Source organism: Anomaloglossus baeobatrachus, chromosome 2 (assembly GCF_048569485.1).
Source record: "Anomaloglossus baeobatrachus isolate aAnoBae1 chromosome 2, aAnoBae1.hap1, whole genome shotgun sequence".
NCBI classification, from domain to species: domain Eukaryota; kingdom Metazoa; phylum Chordata; class Amphibia; order Anura; family Aromobatidae; genus Anomaloglossus; species Anomaloglossus baeobatrachus.
In genome coordinates this window covers 527,268,241-527,289,512 of record NC_134354.1, presented here as the reverse complement: position 1 = coordinate 527,289,512, position 21,272 = coordinate 527,268,241, and the positions used below count along the sequence as shown (strand labels likewise).

The 21,272-nt window shown below is 45.7% G+C and overlaps 1 protein-coding gene across 4 annotated transcripts in view; it reads right to left on the bottom strand.

The window, feature by feature from the left end:
• The window catches only part of UBE3A (ubiquitin protein ligase E3A), an 88,313-nt gene that overhangs the window by 14,976 nt on the left and 52,065 nt on the right, over positions 1-21,272 (bottom strand). For all 4 annotated transcript variants that reach the window (XM_075336594.1, XM_075336593.1, XM_075336596.1 and 1 more), the window contains 4 exons: positions 18,949-20,195; positions 14,408-14,552; positions 9,301-9,506; positions 6,819-6,983 (listed from right to left, as the gene is read on the bottom strand). In XM_075336594.1, the coding sequence (XP_075192709.1) occupies positions 6,819-6,983; positions 9,301-9,506; positions 14,408-14,552; positions 18,949-20,195 (1,763 nt within the window). The remainder of the gene's footprint in view (positions 1-6,818; positions 6,984-9,300; positions 9,507-14,407; positions 14,553-18,948; positions 20,196-21,272) is intronic.

The following is a 21,272-nucleotide window of genomic DNA, read 5'->3' as shown; positions in this document are numbered from 1 at the left end:
ACTGAACGGAGACGTGTTAGAACCCTACGTCGCCAAGTGGAGAGAGCCTGCCACCGACCAAGGAGGTTGTTGGCGTGGCTAGATAGCTCGGAGGAAGCTGACTCAGTGGCAGCATCTCCTGCGGTCTTCTGAAGACGCAGCTTCGAGCCATTTGGTTCTATGAACCTAGGCCGAGCTAGAGGACGATCAGATGGAGGAACGGAAACCACCGAAACCTCAACGGATTCCTGCCCTGGACAGGTTCCCTGGTTTAGGTTTGTGGCAGGGAAGAACACTCCCCGCCAAGAGCTTCCTTAATTTCATCCAGTTGGTTCCGAGGAAACTGGTCCCTCCGAAGCCACAGGAGCCTGCGGATAGCGAGGAAAGTAGCCAAGACCACCGCCGTGCGGTGTCCAGCATGGCAGACCTGGCAGAGGATGAAAAGACTGAAGTCTGGAAGTTCAGGCAACCGTTTTGGGCATAGAGTCCCTGTGAGGGAATGCATCTCCTCCAGAGAAGCAGAGAAGGTACAAAAAAACCCGCACTGCTGTAAAGCTGAGGAGAACGAAGCTCCTGCCGCCCCCATACCGACTTGGCCAAAAGGACAACCGGGCGGACCGCAAAACCTTAAGTGAGGAGCCATCAGCCACTGACATAACGGTCCGGGCTGAGCCACCTGAGGTGAATGAGCCCACTTCTTGACCACCATTGGTGGACAGGGGAAACAGTCCTCAGAAACACGCTTCATGGGAAGCGACTGTCAGATCGGAACCTGGGCTGGTCACAGGGGCCTGAAAACTGGAGTGGTTAAGGAACACACGTTGTGTTCACCTAGATAAGGTAACTCCGGCGGATTGAGGTCCAGTACAAAATTAATGTACCGTGGGATCCTTATAGAGGTGCCGTCAGCCACTGATACAACTATCCGGGCTGAAAGTCTAGACACCGGAGTGGCCACCCTTGGCGAATGAGTACACTCCTTGACCCCTCTGATGGGAGGGGGAGACAGGCAGCAGAACCCCGCTGTGGGGTCTGCAGGACAGGCTGTGGGCTTGGACGCAGCGGGCTGAAAACTGGAGTGGTTAAGGAACACACTCCTCGTCCTGTTAAAGGTATACTGATGCCTTTCTGCCAGCGGGGAATACTCCCCTGATACAGGCGGATGGAGGTCCAGTACAAGTATAATGGACGCAATCCAATCATTCGCATCTGCGTCACCTACGGACGGATCAATGTACATAAAGTAGCGTCCGAGCCCCTGGTAGAGACATCCTCCTCGTCCAGTGAGTCAGCTCGTAATCGGAGCTGCGGGACGGGGAGGACAGGGGACCCTGCGTCTCCCTGTCAGGAGGACGGGGTCTGAGCCCAGAAGGAGAGTCCCTTGTGAGCTTTGCTGAGCGAGCTGAAGCAGAAAACGCCCTGAGAAGGGGGCTGCATGCTCAGCAGATGCCGGGACAGCCGACCCCTGGAAATAGGATTCCCCCAGGGGTCAGCCACCGAAACCGGAGCAGCTGGAGGGACCATTAATGAGCCTCCAAGCTGAGGGGCCACAGTGGTTATGAGCTCGGTACAGCCGTACGAGACTACCTGCAGTGGATAATAAAAACAGCCTGCAGCCTCGCTCTGTGAGACATGCTGCAGAGGTGGGGGCTCTGTCTAGAATGTCTAGAATACCCAAGACAGGGGTTCAGCCTGGGGAGACTCCAGGCTGAGGCACCACCACATAAGAACCATTACAGTGTGGGTCTGTGCCGGTTCAGGCAATATGAGCTTACATGCAGAACATGTAGTGTACAGCCTTGGAGCTTTGCTCCTAGTGTGAGACATGCTGCTGAGGAGGAGGTTCTATAATAAAGAATTAACTCCTTCAGAATGCCCTGAGAGTGTATAAAAGTGCACAACCAGAGGTTGTGACTTATCAGGCCGCTATTATGAGTGCCCTCCGGATTCCAAGCCTGGACCCCCAGCCAGATATTCACTCCCTCTGCACTGCAGAGCAGCCAGCGCCGACCAGTGTACTAAGAACGCTGAGAAAATGGCGCCAGAGTGAGGGGGGGGGCGGGGGTTAACCCAGGAGCGGGAATCGGAGGGCTAAGGAGATGTACAGGGGAGGGAATCATCTCCTCAAAAAGGAGTGTCCTCCCCTGTGCAGAGCGGCCGGCGCTGCAGTGTCCCCCTGCATGACTGACATGCAGGGGAACGAAACGAAACTAGGCCGCGGCTGAAGCCGGGGCCTAGAGTTATGCATGCGGCCGACAATCAGGCATCATCAGCGCGGTTCTCAGTAAAAACCGTGGAACCGGCCGGAAACACAGTAAAAAGCAGCATTATCAAAGTAAATCACTGTCCCCCCCAATAAAAGTGCCCCACATTGCAGAAGGACCCTCTGAATAACGTCTCTATACTTAGCTTTGAGACGCAGGGCCCAGTCCCTGGGTGGGGTGGGGGTTCAGTGCTCCGTCCAGCAGGGTCCTGCAAAAGGGCTGCGGATGGAGGCCGGTCTCCTGCAAGGCAGTGAGAACCGTGTTGGCTCTAACTTCAAGCCAGAGCCCCTAAGGGATGGTGAAGGAGCGCGGCATGAAGGGCTCCTGCCCTGAAGTCAACCTTAACAGCACCGCCGCCAGGGGGGTGAGAAGGGACATGCCGGGAGTCCAGTGGACCCGCTTTTCTTCCAAATCTTTAGAAAAAATGAAAAATCAAAAAAGGATGCATGTGTGTGTGTGATCCTCCTGACACAAAGAATGAAACTGGCTAGGACTGGCTAGCAGGGGGTGTATATGCTAGGAGGGAGGAGCTACACGTTTTGAGTGTAGTAACTTTGTGTGTCCTCCGGGGGCAGTAGCTATACACCCATGGTCTGGGTCTCCCATAGGAACGATAAAGAAAAGGCCCTTGAGACAGCAAGTCTGGTCGGTCTGGGAGTGCCCACGGTTGACCCACCGTGAGGTGCCACAGCTCCGGGTACCACGATCTCCTCGGCTAGTCTGGAGCGACGAGGATGGTGCGGCGGCAGTCTGACCTGATCTTGCGTAACCCTCTGGGCAGTAGAGCCAGAGGAGGAAATACATAAGTCGAAACTGCGACCAGTCCTGAACTAACGTGTCTGCCGCCAGAGCTCTGTGATCCTTGGACCGAGCCATGAATGCCGGGACTTTGTTGTTGTGCCGAGACGCCATTAGATCGACGTCCGGTGTTCCCCAGCGGCAACAGATCTCTAGAAACACGTCCGGGTGAAGAGACCATTCCCCTGCTTCCATGCCCTGGCGACTGAGAAATCTGCTTCTCAGTTTTCTACGCCCGGGATGTGAACTGCGGAGGTGGTGTCGGAGTCCAGGTTCCCTGAGTCCTGTGGCGGAGGAAGACCGCTCCCCACCCTGACAGACTCACGTCCGTCGTGACCACAGCCCCGGCTGGGGCCGGAAAGATGTGCAAGGGAAATAGAGGCGTTCTTGTTTAGGGACGTCGACCTCCTGTCCCATTTGTGGTGTCCGATAGAAGCAGACGCAGACGAATCTGCGCAAGGGAACTGCCTCCATTGCTGCCACCATCTTCCTTAGGAAGTGTATGAGGCGCCTTAAGGTGTGTGACTGGGTCCGAAGGAGAGAGTGCACCCCTGTCTGTAGTGAGCGCTGTTTATGCAGCGGAAGCTTCACTATCGCTGAGAGAGTATGAAACTCCATCCCGAGGCATGAGAGTGTAGGACCGGCACCACTGTTGCCATGACTTTGGTGAAGACTCGACCTGATGGCGAAACGCAGGAAGCGTTGATGCTCTGGTGCAATCGGCACATGGAGATAAGCATCCCTGATGTCGATTGATGCTAGGAAGTCTCCTTGGGCCATCGAGGCGATGACAAAGCGGAGAGATTCCATCCGGAACCGTCAGGTTCTCTGTCTGTTGAGCAGTGTGAAGTCCAGAACGGGGCGGAGTGATCCGTCCTATCTTGGCACCACGAACAAGCTGGAGTAAAAACCGCGACTACGTTCTTGAAGGGGAACGGGGATCGCAACTCCTCCTGCCGTCAGAGTGTTCACCGCCTGAAAACGTGCATCGGCTCGCTCGGGGGGCGGAGATGCTCTGAAGAAACGAGTCGGAGGACGAGAACTGAGCTCTATCCTGTAACCGTAAGACAGAATGTCTCATCCATCGGTCTTGGACATGTGGGGACCGCTCCCCTGACCTGGACCGCCATGCAGAAGAGGTTCTCTGGCTCTTCTGTGGCCCGTTGGACGATGAGGATTGGGACCTAGCTGAGGGTGCTGAGGTCTCTTTGGTTTGGGCTGGGTAAGCACGAGTCCTTTCCCTTGGACTGCTCAATCGTTTCATCCAATTGTTCGCCAAACAATCGGTCGCCAGAAAAAAGCAAACCGGACAAGAGCTTCTTGGAAGCAGAATCTGCCTTCCATTCGCGTAGCCACATTGCGGACTGCCACCGGAGTGGCGGATGCTACCGCTGTACGGCTAGCCGAGTCCAGGACAGCATGCACGGCGGAGGATGAAATACCGACGCCTGAGACGTCAAAGACGCTAATTGCGGAGCAGAGTATGACCGCATTAATCTCAGACCGAGCAGCTGAGATAGCCTGGAGTGCCCACACTGCTGCAAAGGCTGGGGCAACGGACGCGCCTATGGCTTCATAGATGGATCTCATTAGGAGCTCTGCCTGTCCGTGGCATTCTTGAGCGTTGAACAGTCAGCCACTGCTACTACTGATCTAGCCGCCAGTCAAGAGACTGGAGGGGCACCTTGGGACACTGAGCCCAACCCTTAACAACGTCAGAGGGGAAGGGACAACGTGTGTTATAAGGCGTTTAGTAAAAACGCTTGTCCGGGAAAGCCCTGTGCTTCTGGACAGCATCTCTGAAGCTTTGAGAGCCACGTCCGGACAGAGTCCTGGGTTGCGACCTCCGCCTCATCCTCTATAGAGTCCTCAAGCTGAGACCCTTGATGAAGTCGGGGAAGATTCTAAGCAAGGCCGCTTAGCCGGTCTGGGACTGCGGTTCGTGCCGGAGTCCACCACGTAATAACTAGAGGCCACCCCAGGAGCACGCTTCGTCGCAGACCGTGAGAGGCCTGGGGGCGATCCCGCAGTGCCCGGGGCCTGTGTAAGGGGCCGGTCTGGACTGCAAGCTCCTAGTATCTTAGCAGACCATTTGTCCATAGCCTGAGCCATGGATAGTGAAAATGACTCAGAGTTTCTCAGCAAAAGCTGCAACTCTGTCCCTGCCGCCTGGACAGGGGACGCCGGCGGAGCTCAACCAGTGCCCCCGGCTCCGGCTGAGCGAGTGCCACATGGCCCGAGCAATGCTCACAGTGATCACTGAGGGATACATATGTACAGCCGAACTGTGAAAATGCATACAAACAATATATATCTATATATACAGTTCAGCACTCTAGGGGGCCCAGCACCGAGAAGAAGCCCCCTGGCGTACCGACCGCTCAAGCAGTTGCTGCTTAAAAACATGGCTGTCGGCGTTTACAGTGGAGGGGGGAGCCGTGGGCGTAACCCCAAAAGTGCGGGAATCTGGTGCCCCGAGTGAAACGTGAGGGGGGCGGAGGACAGCCGAGTGTGCTCCAGCCCTCACTGTCGGCCTCAGACTGACCGTCCCGCCCTTCCCCCTGACTGGCAGGGCCGGGGGCGGGAGTTTAAGGCGCTAGGCCGCAAAAGCCGGGGGCTAGAGTTAAAAACCGCGGCCGGCAAGCAAGCGCGGTCGGCGCGGTAGTCTGTACTAACCCCGCAGGCGCTGCCAAGTCTGAGGCCAATGTGCTCCATGCACCGTCCCCAAGGGGACACTGAGTACCTGTGCGGGGATCTGTGCCGTAGAGTGCTTAGTGAGGGGGGCGGAGGACAGCCAAGTGTGCTCTAGCTCTCACTGTCGGCGTTAGACCGACCGTCCCGCCTTTCCCCCTGACTGGCAGGTCCGGGGGCGGGAGTATGCGGTACTAGGCCGCAAAAGCCGGGGAGTAAAGTTATAAGCGCGGCCGGCAAACAAGCGCGGTCAGCGCGGTAGTCCCGGCGCACCAACACACCCAGCAGCTGCTGCAGCGTCCATAACACAGGCGCTCTATGCGCCGTCCCCAAGGGGACACAGAGTACCTCAGAGGAGCAGGGCCTTGTCCCTGACGATACCCGGTCTCCTGTCCAGCAGATTCCCCCAGGGGCTGCGGAGGGAGCACGGTCCCAGTGCCTGGTGACCGGTTAGGATCCCACTTCACCCAGAGCCCCTAAGGGATGGGGAAGGAAAACAGCATGTGGCTCCTGCCTATGTCCCCGCAATGGGTACCTCAACCTTAACAGCACCGCCGACCAGAGTGGGGTGAGAAGGGAGCATGCCGGGGGCCCTGTTATGGGCCCTCTTTTCTTCCATCCGATATAGTCAGCAGCTGCTGCTGACTAAATTGTGGAGCTTGCGTGCATGTGTGCCTCCTTCGCACAAAGCATAAAAACTGAGGAGCCCGTGATGCACGGGAGGGTGTATAGCAGAGGGGAGGGGTTACACTTTTTAAAGTGTAATACTTTGTGTGGCCTCCGGAGGCAGAAGCTATACACCCAATTGTCTGGGTCTCCCAATGGAGCGACAAAGAAAAATTATGGCATTGTCTGAAAACTGAAATTACAGCTACTCCTCCTCATCAAAACTAAAGCCGCGCTGTGATTGGTTGCAATATAAAATAAAATACGTATCATTTTTGGATTGCAGTACTTCTCTGTGCGATTCTAACCTCCAAGTGCCCAATCAGGTCAATGAAAGGGGTAACCAATAACTTAAAGAGCCTTGTACACACTGGGTAGCAATAATATATTGTAGAATACCAAAAATCCAAAAAGCATTACCTTCCTGTTTTCATTAGTAATGGGTATTTTATCTCCATTCTCTTTTAGGTCATGCATCAGAGGATTCCCAAAGAGATCAGTCTGAGATATCTGAAACGTCATCATCATGTCTTCTTCAACGTTGCCCTCGTACTCCAATAGATCTTTTAAACTTTGGTACAGGACCTGCAAGACAAGTCTTCTTATTACACACAATTTCTTAGCCTGAAGAAATTGTGATGACACTCCGTAACTAATCCTCCGCTCATACAGATAACCACATTCTCCTTACAGCAAAGGAGAAGACTGCATATTTCATTACAGACAGTTAATCTGAACTCACTTTGAATTTAAAGGTGGAAAATCCCCCTAAAAACCGAAAACAAGAAATGCACATAAAATATATTTTATGACTACTCCTTCAGTTTTTCTCCCGGCTCTTACTCCTCTCCTCTTCCAGTTACTATCGGGGTTCCTGAAGGTTCAGTCCTAGACCCACTCTTTTCTCTATACACTGCCCCTATTGGACAAACCATCAGTAGATTTTGTTTCTAGTATTATTTATATGCTGATGACACCCAATTATACACTTCTTCTCAGAACATCACCACCAACTTAATACAAAATAACTGCGATTTTCTGTCCGCTGTCACAAACATCATGTCCTCCCTCTATCTGAAACTGAATTCTCTCCAAAACTGAACTTCTCCTGTTTCCTCCCTCTACCTGATATTGCAGTTACCTTGGATGGTTCATTTCTAACTCCAAAAGCAGCACGCTCAGTGTCTTGGGGTTATGATTGACACAGAACTTCTTTACTCCCTATATCCAATTGCTCGCTTGCTCAGTTTACCTGCACCTTACAAACATCTCCACAATCCGACCTTTTCAATTGCAAAAACTCTTAGGCCATGTGCAATCCTGACCTGTGGGGCTGCGAGTCTCCTCCGCAGGAGATCGCAGCTGCTCTTACCCACGATAAGAGTTCAAAGCGCTGCAGTCTCTCGCTTGTGTTCTCCCTACGGAGGACGCATGCGAATCCACAGGAAACAATTGACATGCTGCGGCTTGGAAAGATGCACCGCAAGTCTGTGTTTGCTGCGGAAAAAACAAGCACAGTAGGCACGGGATTTCTAGAAATCCATCCACTATGCTTGTACTGTACAACGCAGCATTTTGGACGCAGCGAAAACACGCTACATCCAAAATGCAGCAAACACTGATCGTGAGCACACACCCTTACTGTCGTTCTCATCAATTCTTCTATGGACTACTGCAACTCTCTACTGTTGGTCTCCCTCTAATTAAACTTTGTCCTGAGTGTGGCAGCCAGGGACATATTTTTGCCCAGCTGCTTCACCGATGCCCCCACCTTGTACTAGTCATTGCAACGGTTACCTATTTGCTGCAGAATATAATAATACAAACTTCTCTCGCTTATCCAAAAAGCTTTCAACAGTTCTGCAGTACCATACAGGTGCTCCCTCATCTGTCCATTACCCTACCTGTGCTCTCCATTCTGCAACTGATCTAAGACGGCACAGTGGCTCAGTGGTTAGCACTGCAGTCTTGCAGAGTTGGGGTCCTTGGTTCAAATCTCACCAAGGACAACATCTGCAAGGAGTTTGTATGTTCTCCTCGTGCTTGCATGGGTACCCTCCGGGTACTCCGGTTTCCTCCCACACTCCAAAGGCATACTGATAGGGAATATAGATTATGAGCCCCAATGGGTAGTGTTCCTGATTTATTTAAAGCCCTGTGGAATATATTAGCGCTATATAAAAATAAAGATTTATTTTTTTTTATATTTTTAAGACTAACATCCTCCATAATCGGAACCAAGACTTCTTTCATGCTGCGCCCATTTTCTAGAATGCACTACCTCAGATGATCTGACTAATACATAGCCCCCAAATTTTTGAGTGTGAATTAAAAACATCTCTCTTTAGACAAGCCTATCACCTGAACTCACTAACCTAACGCTCCCCTGTTCCCTGTATCTAAATTTTAATCAGAATCTACCTTCCTATTCATGCATATCCAAATCCTCCTGGCACTTGCAACATGTTTGGTAACTGCACTTTGATACTGACTGATTACCGGATCATACAGATTTTTTTTTTAAATTCTCTACTAATTATGATGGCTGGACTATACAGGATAAGCACTTTTTTGTTGTGTTCCCCCTATTTCCTTTTAGATTGTAAGCTTGTGAGCAGGGCTCTCAATCCTCCTGTAACTGTTGAACTGGGTGTTACTTTCTATTGTCTTAATTATATATACAAGTCCCAATTTAATTGCAAATATGTTGCAGCTAAATAAACTTATATTATTTAATGTCAGTTTCTGTATAGCTCAATTCTAATACATGCCATAAGAAAAAAAAACAACAAACAATTTTAGGTACAATGTGATCACTTGCACTGTCCAAAGCATCTTATTGTCCATAGAATATAAAACTCTCAAAAAGCCATAGGACACTAAAGAACTTAACCATACTTACAGGGTGAGAATCGGCCAAATCACGAAACGTTCCTTTTTTCCCCATCAGCTTTCTATACACAACCATTGGAAAATGCACATCTAGAATGCAATTATTATAAATTGCAAGACCCAGTACAATTCCAATGAGTGTAAACTGTCCTTCCGTTTCAAATGACGATGGATTGAACCAGAAGAACCTGGTGGACTCATCATAGGTAAACATGCCTGCAAATAAAGAAAGAATTTCACTGACCACTTAAAATGCAACAAAGTCCTGAAATAAGATGCGGCAGACATGCCAGTCAACACAAAACATATGGAACATGGCTCAGTATAAAGTGTATAAACACTGCACAATCATGTGAGTTTTTCTAGGAACGCTCCCTTGTGATATTCTTACAGTCTGAACAGGCTGCTGATCACTTGATGAAGCAAAACACTCGCTCATCAGGTGAAATGGTCTGTGCTGCACTAAAAATCTTCATTCTCAGTAGCCCATCGTCTTGTGTATACAGGACTCGCCTATTTACACAGTGATTACAGATCTTTCACTGCGCATTATTAAAGGGTACTTTACATGCTGCGACATCGCTAGCGATCTCGTTAGCGATGTGAAATTCTAGATCGCAAGTGCGATCTTTCGAGATCGCACATGCGTAAAATGACCTATGTGCGATCCCAAAAGATCGCACTTGCGATCTAGAATTTCACATCGCTAAGGCTGGTTTCACACTACGTTTATTTAACATCCGTCCATAACGTTTTTTTAGCGGAAAAACGGATCCAGTGCAAATGCGTTTTCACTTCAATGCATTTGCAATGGACTCGCGTCCACCTGCGTTCGCATGCGTTAGACACAGGATCCGTACTTTTGCGTTATTTTAACATGTTTCAAAAACGCTACTTGTAGCGTTTTTTTACCTTTGTCAAAATAACGTATCTCACAGGATCCTTCACATTGCGCCGCGAGCTGCAATGCATTTCAATGAGCACTGGATCCTGCCTAGCAGAGTGCGTTGAGTTGCGTTGTAACAGGATCCTGCTTTTGTACTGAGCATGCCCAGAAAGTACTGAGCATGCCCAGAACCAGTCTCGCGTAATCTGTCTCTCTCTCCTCCTCCCTCCCTCACCCTCTCTATCTCTGTCTTTCCCCCTTCCTCTCCTCCCTCTCTCTCCCACCTGAGAGCTGCGGACACTCGTAACCAAGGTAAACATCGGGTAACCACTTCTCTTAGTTACCCGATGTTTACGTTGGTTACGTGTGCAGGCAGCCCTGCTCCTAGCAGCTGCAGACACTCGTAACCAAGATAAATATCGGGTATCCAAGCCCGATGTTTACCTTGGTTACGAGCGTCTGCAGCTGTGAGAAGCCGGCTCCCAGTCTGGCACGTTTAGTTCCCCTCACTCCCGATCACATGACTCCAATGCCCGCCCCTAAACATCCAGTGACAGGATCCTGCAAAATAACAGATGCGTTAGCATGCGTTTTTTGCTGTAAAAGCAGGATCCGCTTTTGCAGCAAAAAAACGTTCCTGACGCATGTTAAAAAAACGTAGTGTGAAAGCAGCCTAACAAGATCGCTAGCGATGTCGCAGCATGTAAAGTACCCTTAAGAATGCCTGCTTGTGTAAACAGGCTATCAAATGACAGCTGATAAGCAAACATAACGCAGATTGGCAGTCAGCTAGTGGCCCACATCGAATTATGTAAATGGAACCAAATAGCGAAAAGAGAAAAAAAGTCACAAAAATATAAAAACTTTTTATTCAAAAATTACATTACAGCAAGATTTAGTTAATATCAAGAAACTATTATATAGATAAATAACATACAGGTTTTGACACACAGGAGGGGATCCTGACAAAATACACTAAGGTCCAACATCAAACACGTGTCTACGTGCACTATACCACGGCCCCCCGAGGAAGCTAACGAAACGTATGCGTCGGGGCACTCTACTCTAGCATCCATCCTAACATGGGTAAGCGAATACTACCAGCGATTTGCTGCACATTAGGCTTTGGGACATTTTTCTAATTATTGACTATGATACAGTCGATTGAATTGTAATATGACCCTAGTCTTTTGGTAGTAAGGAAGTCCATCCCTTTATCAATACATTTATATGGAAGCCCACAGATTACTGATGTTTTTTCTATATAATTACATGTCCTTTGATGGCTGTTAGTAACAGATAAATACTCTGTGGCATACCCTGTTCAATAGATAGGGTTTTTTGGACCTATAATTTCACCCCCATGTTTGATGTTGGAACTTAGTGTATTTGGTCAGGATCCCCTCCTGTGTGTCAAAACCTGGATGTTATTTATCTATATAATAGTTTCTTGATGATCTAAATCTTGCTGTAATTTTTGAATAAAAAGTTTTTATATTTTTGCAAGATATTAGTTTACGTTCATCATTATTTACTTGGACTATGATCCCCATCTTTCTTCTTGTTCAATGTTATGACTGTATATTGGGTTTAGTCCCTTAATAGAAAGCAATGGTCCTATATCCTGTCCTTTCCCGTTCTATTTATAAAAAAAATGTGTAGTATATAATGTGAACATGCATGAATATATACACGGATAATCCTATATGAAGGAGAAATACACAGTGTTTTTTTAAAGCTCTACTGATGATACCGACAGGTTGTTTTTTTTTTTTTTTTCAGAAAAACGTCAGCTTTTGTACAGCCAGATGTTACAGTAAAAGCTACATATCTTTACACATCTTTTTGTTTCCCAAATGAGAAGTTTAGCAACTTTCTAAATTATTTTCATTAATTTTATACTATTTTGCAGCTGCAGAGTGTCTAAGTCCTAGTTGGGTGCTGTTGCAAAACTACTACAAATCTCCCAGCTCCTGACAGCTCTCCTTACTTCACCCTACTTTCTCTCGGTGATAGAGATAACAGCGGGGGGGGGGGGGGGGGGGGGGGGAGGGAGGGCTTTCTACACAAATCCTCAGTGGTATGGGGAGAAAGTATCTTAAGTCTTATGAAAAACAGAGAAAACACGCTATGGACGAGGAGATGAGTGCAGGATAGAAGCTGTGCTAATACGTGAAAGTGAGGGCAATCAGTACCCTCCATACACAAAAGGAAAATCTGAAGCTGGGATCAGATTGCAAACTGCATATTAAAGGATCCAAAAATATATGAAAGAAGGAAGAGAGAAGACAAACTTGGTGGTTAGCTATATACCAAAAGATGTGCAATAGCCTGTAAGGTTACAAGTGCAATATGGAAGTAAGTTTTGGGGTGGTTTTAGGGTCAGTGGGTATTTTTTTTGTATGCAGCATACTCAGAGTATGTCATTTTTCCTGTATTCCTCAAAATCTATAAAACCACGAGGAAAAAAAGCATGTTACAAACTTAAAATGTTTGCAAAAACATTAAAAAAAATTTAAAATAAAAAAAATAAAGGGTGTGTGACAAAACTTGTTAGTGCAATTTTCCTCACTGACTGAATAACAGTTCTGTCCATACAATGGCTGCTGAAGGAGGAGTATGTGACAAGACCATTCTATGGACAGGACTGCTATTCAGTGATCCAAGTTGCATTAACAAGAAAAAATGGCCGACCTTTAACTATTTTTTAACTTTAACTATGTAGGATTAGAAGTAGATAAATATCACGCAGTACCTTGGGATTTATGGAAATCTCTCCTCTGAAAGGAAAAAGAAATGGTCACTAAAGTGCTATTTATATGGCTTTCCTCCACATTCTTGTCTTACTCTGCTATATGGATGAATACCAATGCCCAATTGAAATAAAAAAAGTTTATACTCTCCTCCTGTGCAGTTCCAGCAGTGCTGAAGCTCGCATTCCCGGGGCTCACGTGAGGCTGTGATGTCACACGAGCCCCACGTCCCATCGCTGCTGGCTTCTCTGCCCGCCTGCGGACAGATGATTAATTAACAGGAAATGAGAGCTGCAGCTGGCCGCTCACTTCCTGTTGATTACTTATACATCTGAAATCTGAAAGATAGAAGGAGGCGATGATTGGATGCGGGGCTCGATGTCAACCTCATGTGTGCCACGAGAGAGCGAGAGCAGACACCAGTGGAAGCAGTCCGGCAGCGGGGGCGAGTATAGGCCTTTTTATTTTAATTGGGCCAAACATGGGAAATTTGAAGGGGTTATCCTAGTAGTGGACAATCCATTTAATTTTTTTTTTTTTTTTTTTTTTTTCCAGAAAGGCAATACTCTCAACATCAATTGCTGCAAGTCATTTCAGCTCATTGCTGATAAGGTCCAAAAGACCATTAATAGGTGAAGTACTGAGTCATATGTTCGGACTACTTCTAGAATAAAATACTTGCAAAGCTGAGAAAAAAGGAGCGAAATATGGTGTTACCAGATATAAAATTGCAGTATGCACGATATTACACTCACCTAATTGGGTTGTGAAAGTCAAAAACCCTATGAAGGCTTGTAAAGTAATGGCGGCTGCCGCAGCCCCACGTGGGTTAATAATCTGTGCTGGAGAGGAAAAGGGGGGCTAATGCCGCGCTGCCGCCGAAGAGATTGTTGATAATTAATAATTTTGTTTTCATAGGTCTATGCGCTTCAGGGATCAAGTACCCTTCTTCAGGACCAAAAAGAGGAATCAAACAATACCAATTGTTGTTTCCTCCTTTTGGTTCTGAAGAAGGGGACTTGATCCCTGAAATGCGTAAACCTATGAAATAAAAGAAAATTACCATCAACAATTTCTTCATTTGATGGCAGTTTGGCATTAACCCCGCTTTTCCTCTGCAGCACAGAATAAAATACTTGACTTACTGGTTAGCAGCGTAAATAGACCTTTTTTCTTCCCTTTTAAACACACAATTGGAAATAGCGAGTCAGCCAATCAGGATTATTAGCATTTTCCACAGATTGACTTTAAACAGATTTGTGCCCATATGATGTTCTGAAATGTCATTACATATGCGTATGTCACTGCCAGCAAAGAGCCAGATGAATGACAAAGTGCCAGTATGTAGAAACATATTAAGATAATCAAAAATGGGAAGTTAAAAGTGGAAACGTCATTAAAAAATACAGTATTAAAATCACAAGTAGAAAACAATTAGGAAAGTCATTTACTCAAATTACAAAAAGGCAGACACTCACCTATATCAGGGTTAAAGATTTCCTCAACAACCAGTTGAAAAAACTCTTTGGAAACTCCTCCTTCGTCCACTCCCTGCTCGCCCTCAAACTCCACATACAGCTGCTTCTTCAGGTCTGCGGGGTTTTCCATAGCAATCATCTCTAGCTGAAGCCAGGGACCGGCAATGTAGGGAAACACAATGCACATCACGTTATTTCATTCACCAGAGGACCATACGGTCAAGTTATTTAAAATTAAAGAAACGCAATGGAATGGTTACTTCTCCCTAAATCGGTAATAAGTATATGGGTGTTCTTGTTATAGTCAGATTTTTAAAGGATTTGTCCAGGACTTTAACTAATGCTGGCTTATTCAATGCTGATCAACTGACTGCCAGAGGTGGTGCCATGTCCCCAACACATTCCCTACATTGAGCTCCGGCTGTGCCTGGATGGCACTTCATACACAGCCACAACATGTTGTACCTGGGTACACATTTACATGGAGCCCGCCTCAGCAGTACATGTGGATCTTTAGTATGATCATCTGTCCCCACTATTGTTAGAACATTCCCTGATTACATAAGGGGATAGTCACTTAATGGTTAATGTCACCAAATCTTGCATTAATGGTTAATTCAAGTAACTGCTATAACCTCTGCGTAGTCAGGTACAGCTGCACCTCCTCGTCACCTGCCCCTACATTATAACAGATGAGAATATGGTCTTTGAAGGGGGATAGATTATGATTTTGTTTGCATTCACTTAAATATAGGTCAATAATTAGGGAGATACCAATCCATTAAAGTGTTATTCTCATATGCTTTAAAAAGGCGTGTAACCCATAAAATGCCTTTTAGACAATCTATACAGTAATAAAGGGGACTTCACCTCTAAAAATCATACTATCACTGTACAGTTTCAAATTCAGTGCTTGTGAAACAAAAACTATTTCAAATGCAAATGAGACTTTGGTGCACCTATGGCGTGGCCATAACCTGAGTGCACATCTGATTGTACATCTACCTTACCCTGGCGAAACGCGTGTTGGGGCTAAGGGGCTTTTTCCTCCTGAGGACTTCCTGTGTATACCCTCTCTACTTATAGTCCCTGCAATTTGCACCAAGTACCTTCATTATTCGTATGTATTAAAACAGCATAAAATGTGATAGGGTCATGTTTTCTTATATTATAGAGACTCTGCAATGTTCACAAGTACCCTTATTGAAAATTTACTGTTTAACATTCACATATATGCCGGTTTTTGTTTGTCTGCATTTATGTAGCCCATACATAGATGTGGCTATGAAATCTGAAATATAAGCAACTTCAATGGGTGTCACTATATTACAGATATGATGCTGCATGAGGTGCTCATTATATTTTCCATACATTTATACAGGCATATTGTCCCCTTCATGCATGTTTTTAAATTTTGGTTATTTTATGTAATTATCACCACTTTGTGTAATGAATAAATTCTTGATAAATTTTGATACACTAATTACTCCAGTTCTCCGGTTTTTCAGCTTCATGCTTGGGTCTAGAATGAACGCTGCACATGCGCACCGATACTAGCTGTGCTGGATGCGTACGCACACAGTGGCTGGGCATGTTCTCATTCTTGGTTCCCCTCTGACGATGTTGCTCGTACGCCAGAATTGTATCGACCAATGTCCAGAGGTAAAAGTGAGAACATGCCCAGCCCAGCCACAGAACCGCTGGCACAGCCAGTATCAGTGCGCATGTGCACACGGGGTAGCGTTTGCTCTAGGAACGATCACTGTTCATCACAAGCTAATGCATTCCACAAGCCACTAATTCAGGATGCGTTAAAGGTGCACCCACCTCATGGCCACACCATGGATGAAACAAAGAGCCCTCATTTGCATTTGGATTAAAAGGTATTATCCAGTAATGGGTACAGTGCTAGTGTGTTTTTTGTTTTTGTTTTGTTTTTTTAAAGGGGTGAATTCCTTATATTACTGTATAATTAGTCTAAAAGGATTTTGGGAAAGATTATTAACTTTAATGGTTAAAACTGCAAAGCACTTGAAAAGATAAAAATAGAAAAAAAAAACCTTAGTTTATTTATTAAAATCTTCTTCATTAAATTAACCACTTAGGCAACCTAAAAGTGGTGGCCGAACATGTAGACCTTAAAAGCTCTTCAAATAAATGTAAGCGCTTCTACAAATGTTGGCAGGATCGTTGAAGTGTGGTGGTTAAGTTCCAATCTGGTCAGCTTCAGAGTCATTCCACTCCTCAGATGCTGCAAAGGCAAAGTTGTGCTCCCTTGCAGCATTCGAGAATGTATAGTTTCAGGCTAGTGGAATGATACAATCGCAGGCCCACACTGTCAATCAAGCAGAAGCATACTGCCCTCGACAAACAAAGCTGGATGGTAGGGGAGCGGTGAGCTCCTGCAGAATATTAGACGGCCCCTGTAATTGCGCACATTATACAGCACCTAGGTGAGATTTTAAAATTCCCTGACACCTGAGGGATTATAAATGGTACTTTCCGGAACTTTACTGAGGACCCCTGTTTAAGAATACAAGTCACAACTTAATTATTGGGCTCTTCTGTGCAAAGCTTAATCCTTAGCATTTAAATGAAGAACATTCTAAAACATTTTAACACGCATTTTTATCACTTAAAAAAAAAAAAAAAAACGTATTGAAATTCTCATTTCATTCATTATAAATGACCGTAGGCTTTGCCGGCGTGCGGTTGTGTAACAATTAATCCCTCTGTCTTATCTGCAGTACTAAAGGTTAACCTACTTCCAGTGAAGCAATATTTCGATTAATAACCAAAGTCTCTGTCTGCAGGCTCCCCTTGGTGAATAAGTAACATAAGATAAAGTGAGATTACAAAAGCGGAGGTAAAATATGGTCATTAAAAGGGAATGTTTTAGACATATTTCCTCACAATCCCCCTTTTCATCCCCACAAACTGTTTTTATGGTCATATATTACTTTCTGAATGTTAAAGAGCTTGTCCAATACTCAGAACTCAGGTCAACTCCTTCTCAATCACCAAGTTTCCCCCAAGTAAAATAATAACACCAATACTCACCTTCGGTGCAATTCCAGTGGTGTTGGCATAGGCTGTCCTGGGGCACACGTGACATTATGTCACACAATCCTTGCAGCCCATCAGTGACCTCTTTACTCCCCCCCCCCTTCAGACGTAATTGAATTGACAACAGGAGAAAGTTAGAGGGGACAGTGAAGAAGCTGCTGATTGGCCGCAGTGATCACGTGAACCTTACATGAATCCTGAGAGAACCACTGACAACCACAGTGAAACAGCACCAGTAGGTGAGTGAGTATAGGTGTTATATTGAGAAGCGGTTGTCCAAGTAGTGGACAACCCCTTTAACGTCATCCACGACTTTTTTATGCATCTGTTGCTTCCTGATTTAATATGCAAATGAGGATTAAGTGCTGTGGGCGTAACTGAGAACTTTCAAAGCCTATGCAACCCTAGCTGCAGTCCCTGCCTCGGCCCACCTTCCCCTGTGTAGTGAAGCCAGTGAGCTGCAACCAAACACAGGAAGGTGGGCCTGGGAATAGAAACAGGGAGGCAAAGGCATGGAAGATCTCAGTTATGCCCAGAGCACTAAAGCCTCCTTTCTATATGAATTAACACATATTAGTCAGGGAGCAACAGGTTCATAAGTGAAGGCATAGATGACATTATCGTTCAGTGATCAAAAGGACCACAAACTATTTCGGGGTGTAGAAGGTGGTGGTCGATCATTCTGACAGTTTCCCTTTAAAAGGGTTATATTTTGGTCAGGTCAAACAACATTTTATGTTCATACTATATATAATCAGTAAGGAGCATTGTATATATAAGGAGCATTTTCATTTATGACATTCATGTCAAAGGATCTTGATATGTCATCCACAAAATAATCAGCACTGCACCCCACTTTACATGGAGCTTGTGGAATAAGCAATCCAAAATTAAAAAAAATTCCATCACTCACTAGATTTTATATTTGTTCGGTCCTTAATTCACATCCCTGATATTCCTGGATGTTTCAGCTCATCCTCAACTTTTATCAGCAGTCCGATAAAAGCTCGGGATGAGCTGAAACGTCCAGGAATGTGAATAAAGGGTTGAACAAATATAAAATCAAATGACTGTCAGGAGATGTCATATCTGATAGATGCAGATCCCACTACCGGGATCCAAATATTTGTGACTAACGAGGGCTTCTGCATCCAGAAGAGAATGAATGGAAAGGTGGCTACCAAAACATGGAATGGATGGATAAGGCCCACGGCCACCACTCTATTCTTTCTCCACCTAGACACAAATGTGGTTACCTCACTTTTAAGGTCCAGCCTTAGATTACTAAGTGTATGAACATTATTTGCAGAGTTTATGTCTGCCAAAATACAGTGAGAGGCTACATAAAAGTGAACGCCAAAACAAGGTACAGTCTGATGGTTCCCAAAATATAGTAAAAAAGACAACTGTAAACCAAATGGGAAACAATAGCCTGAATACATATATATATATGTAAATTCTTGAGTCAAACTTACCCTAACTAAAGCATCATCAATGATGTGATCTCTTCGAACCTTGAGCCTTAAGTACGGGTTGAGCTGCTGCCCTTGAACGAGACTGTAAAGCACTGTGATTCTTCGCTCGCTATACATGCGGATTCTGTTGTCATAGTACAGTCCCAGATTCTTTGTTACAGCATTCAGGATAAAGGGACACGTCATAAAAGAGAATTTATTTTCCGTTTCTACTTTAAAGAAAGTATAGTCCTTGTCCATTTCAAGAACATCATTGAGTGGTTCATTAACAAATTCTTCAAAAGGGATGAGGGGTTTCCTGCAGTCAATAGTTTTTACACCAAGTTCAGTTTCAAGGGGGTCTACTCGAGGTCCCTTTTTATTTCTTCTCTCCTCTCCCAAGAGCTCCTGGAGGGTTAACTCGCTAGATTCTGGGATGGGTTCTTCGTCTTCATCTTCATTGTGATCGGTCTCTATCTCTCCTCCAACAACATTTGCATAGTAAACCATTTTCAGGCATTTTGTTGCAGCCACGATGGCATCATCATCGTTCACCAAGTTACGACTGTTGAATTCATTGCTTATCACTTTGTAGGTAATCAGCTGCTGAAACGTTTCCATCATCCTTCTGATCTGCTCTGCACTGTATTTTGACCACAGTCGGATCAACTTTGCTTGTGCCGCCAAAGGCAATTTGCTCATAGCTTTGCAGAATAATGGTAGAGCCATTTCCAGGTACTCTGGGCTATGGAGATTACAATTCTCCATGACTATAATAAACAAATTCAGGTAGTTGGGGTCCCTTGAATATACATTATGATACGTTAAGTCACATTCGACATTGGGAGATAAGTACACAAGTGCATTAAGAAAGGCAGTTTCTATTTTCTCATTAGAGAGTAACCGGTGATAGACCCGTCTAACTGCTTCAATATCTAGCGACACTTCTTCTGGGCCTAATTTCGGTATATTGTTATCTCCCTGTGTACCATCATTTAGTCTGGACGATGACGCTGCAGAATCATCTTCCATGGCAGCAGTAGATGAAGCTGCCTTTTCCTTCTCATCTTCATCTTTATCCTCATCCTTTTCCTGTAATGATTTCAACTCTTCCTTTGTATGCTGTTTTGCTTTGCGGAAGCTCTGAACCAAGGCGTCAGCACTAGAAAACACTCTCCCAATCACCCGAATTAGAGGAGAGTAATCCTCCCGTTCTCGACATAGTTCAAGAATTTCATACACCTTCTCTTCAGAGAGGAAAGACACATCTAGAAAAGAGAAAAATATCTAAGATAATTCCGCATCAAAGTACAAAAGGAAATGCTTTAGTTGTAGGAAGGGTCTTGAATGCCAGAAGATCACTGATCTACCATTGATGGCTTGTCTGAAGAACACGCCATCAATATTTTAAATGGGTTGTCTCAAAAAGTACATTTTAATCAACAGATCTTGGAAAAATAATAAGTTCAACAACTGGATGTGTAAAAAAAAAAATGCTCCTGTGAAAAGATATTCTTATAAAATGTGCCCGTTATACATTGTGTACTGTATATTATATAATGTTCCTGCTGTGAAGAAACATGGTCTCAACATACCACATTTCCTTGCAGCTTCTGCTTTCTGTGAGGCAAAACATTTTCCTGCCTGTTTTTAAAAAAGCAATGAAATGTTTTAAATCACAAAAGAAGGGAATTTTGTTTACTTACCGTAAATTCCTTTTCTTCTAGCTCCAATTGGGAGACCCAGACAATTGGGTGTATAGCTTCTGCCTCCGGAGGCCACACAAAGTATTACACTTTAAAAAGTGTAACCCCTCCCCTCTGCCTATACACCCCCCCGTGCATCACGGGCTCCTCAGTTTTGGTGCAAAAGCAGGAAGGAGGAAACTTATAAATTGGTCTAAGGTAAATTCAATCCGAAGGATGTTCGGAGAACTGAAAACCATGAACCAAGAACAATTCAACATGAACAACATGTGTACACAAAAGAACAACAGCCCGAAGGGAACAGGGGCGGGTGCTGGGTCTCCCAATTGGAGCTAGAAGAAAAGGAATTTACGGTAAGTAAACAAAATTCCCTTCTTTGTCGCTCCATTGGGAGACCCAGACAATTGGGACGTCCAAAAGCAGTCCCTGGGTGGGTAAAAGAATACCTCGGTAAAAGAGCCGTAAAACGGCCCCTTCCTACAGGTGGGCAACCGCCGCCTGAAGGACTCGCCTACCTAGGCTGGCATCTGCCGAAGCGTAGGTATGCACCTGATAGTGTTTCGTGAAAGTGTGCAGACTCGACCAGGTAGCCGCCTGACACACCTGCTGAGCCGTAGCCTGGTGCCGCAATGCCCAGGA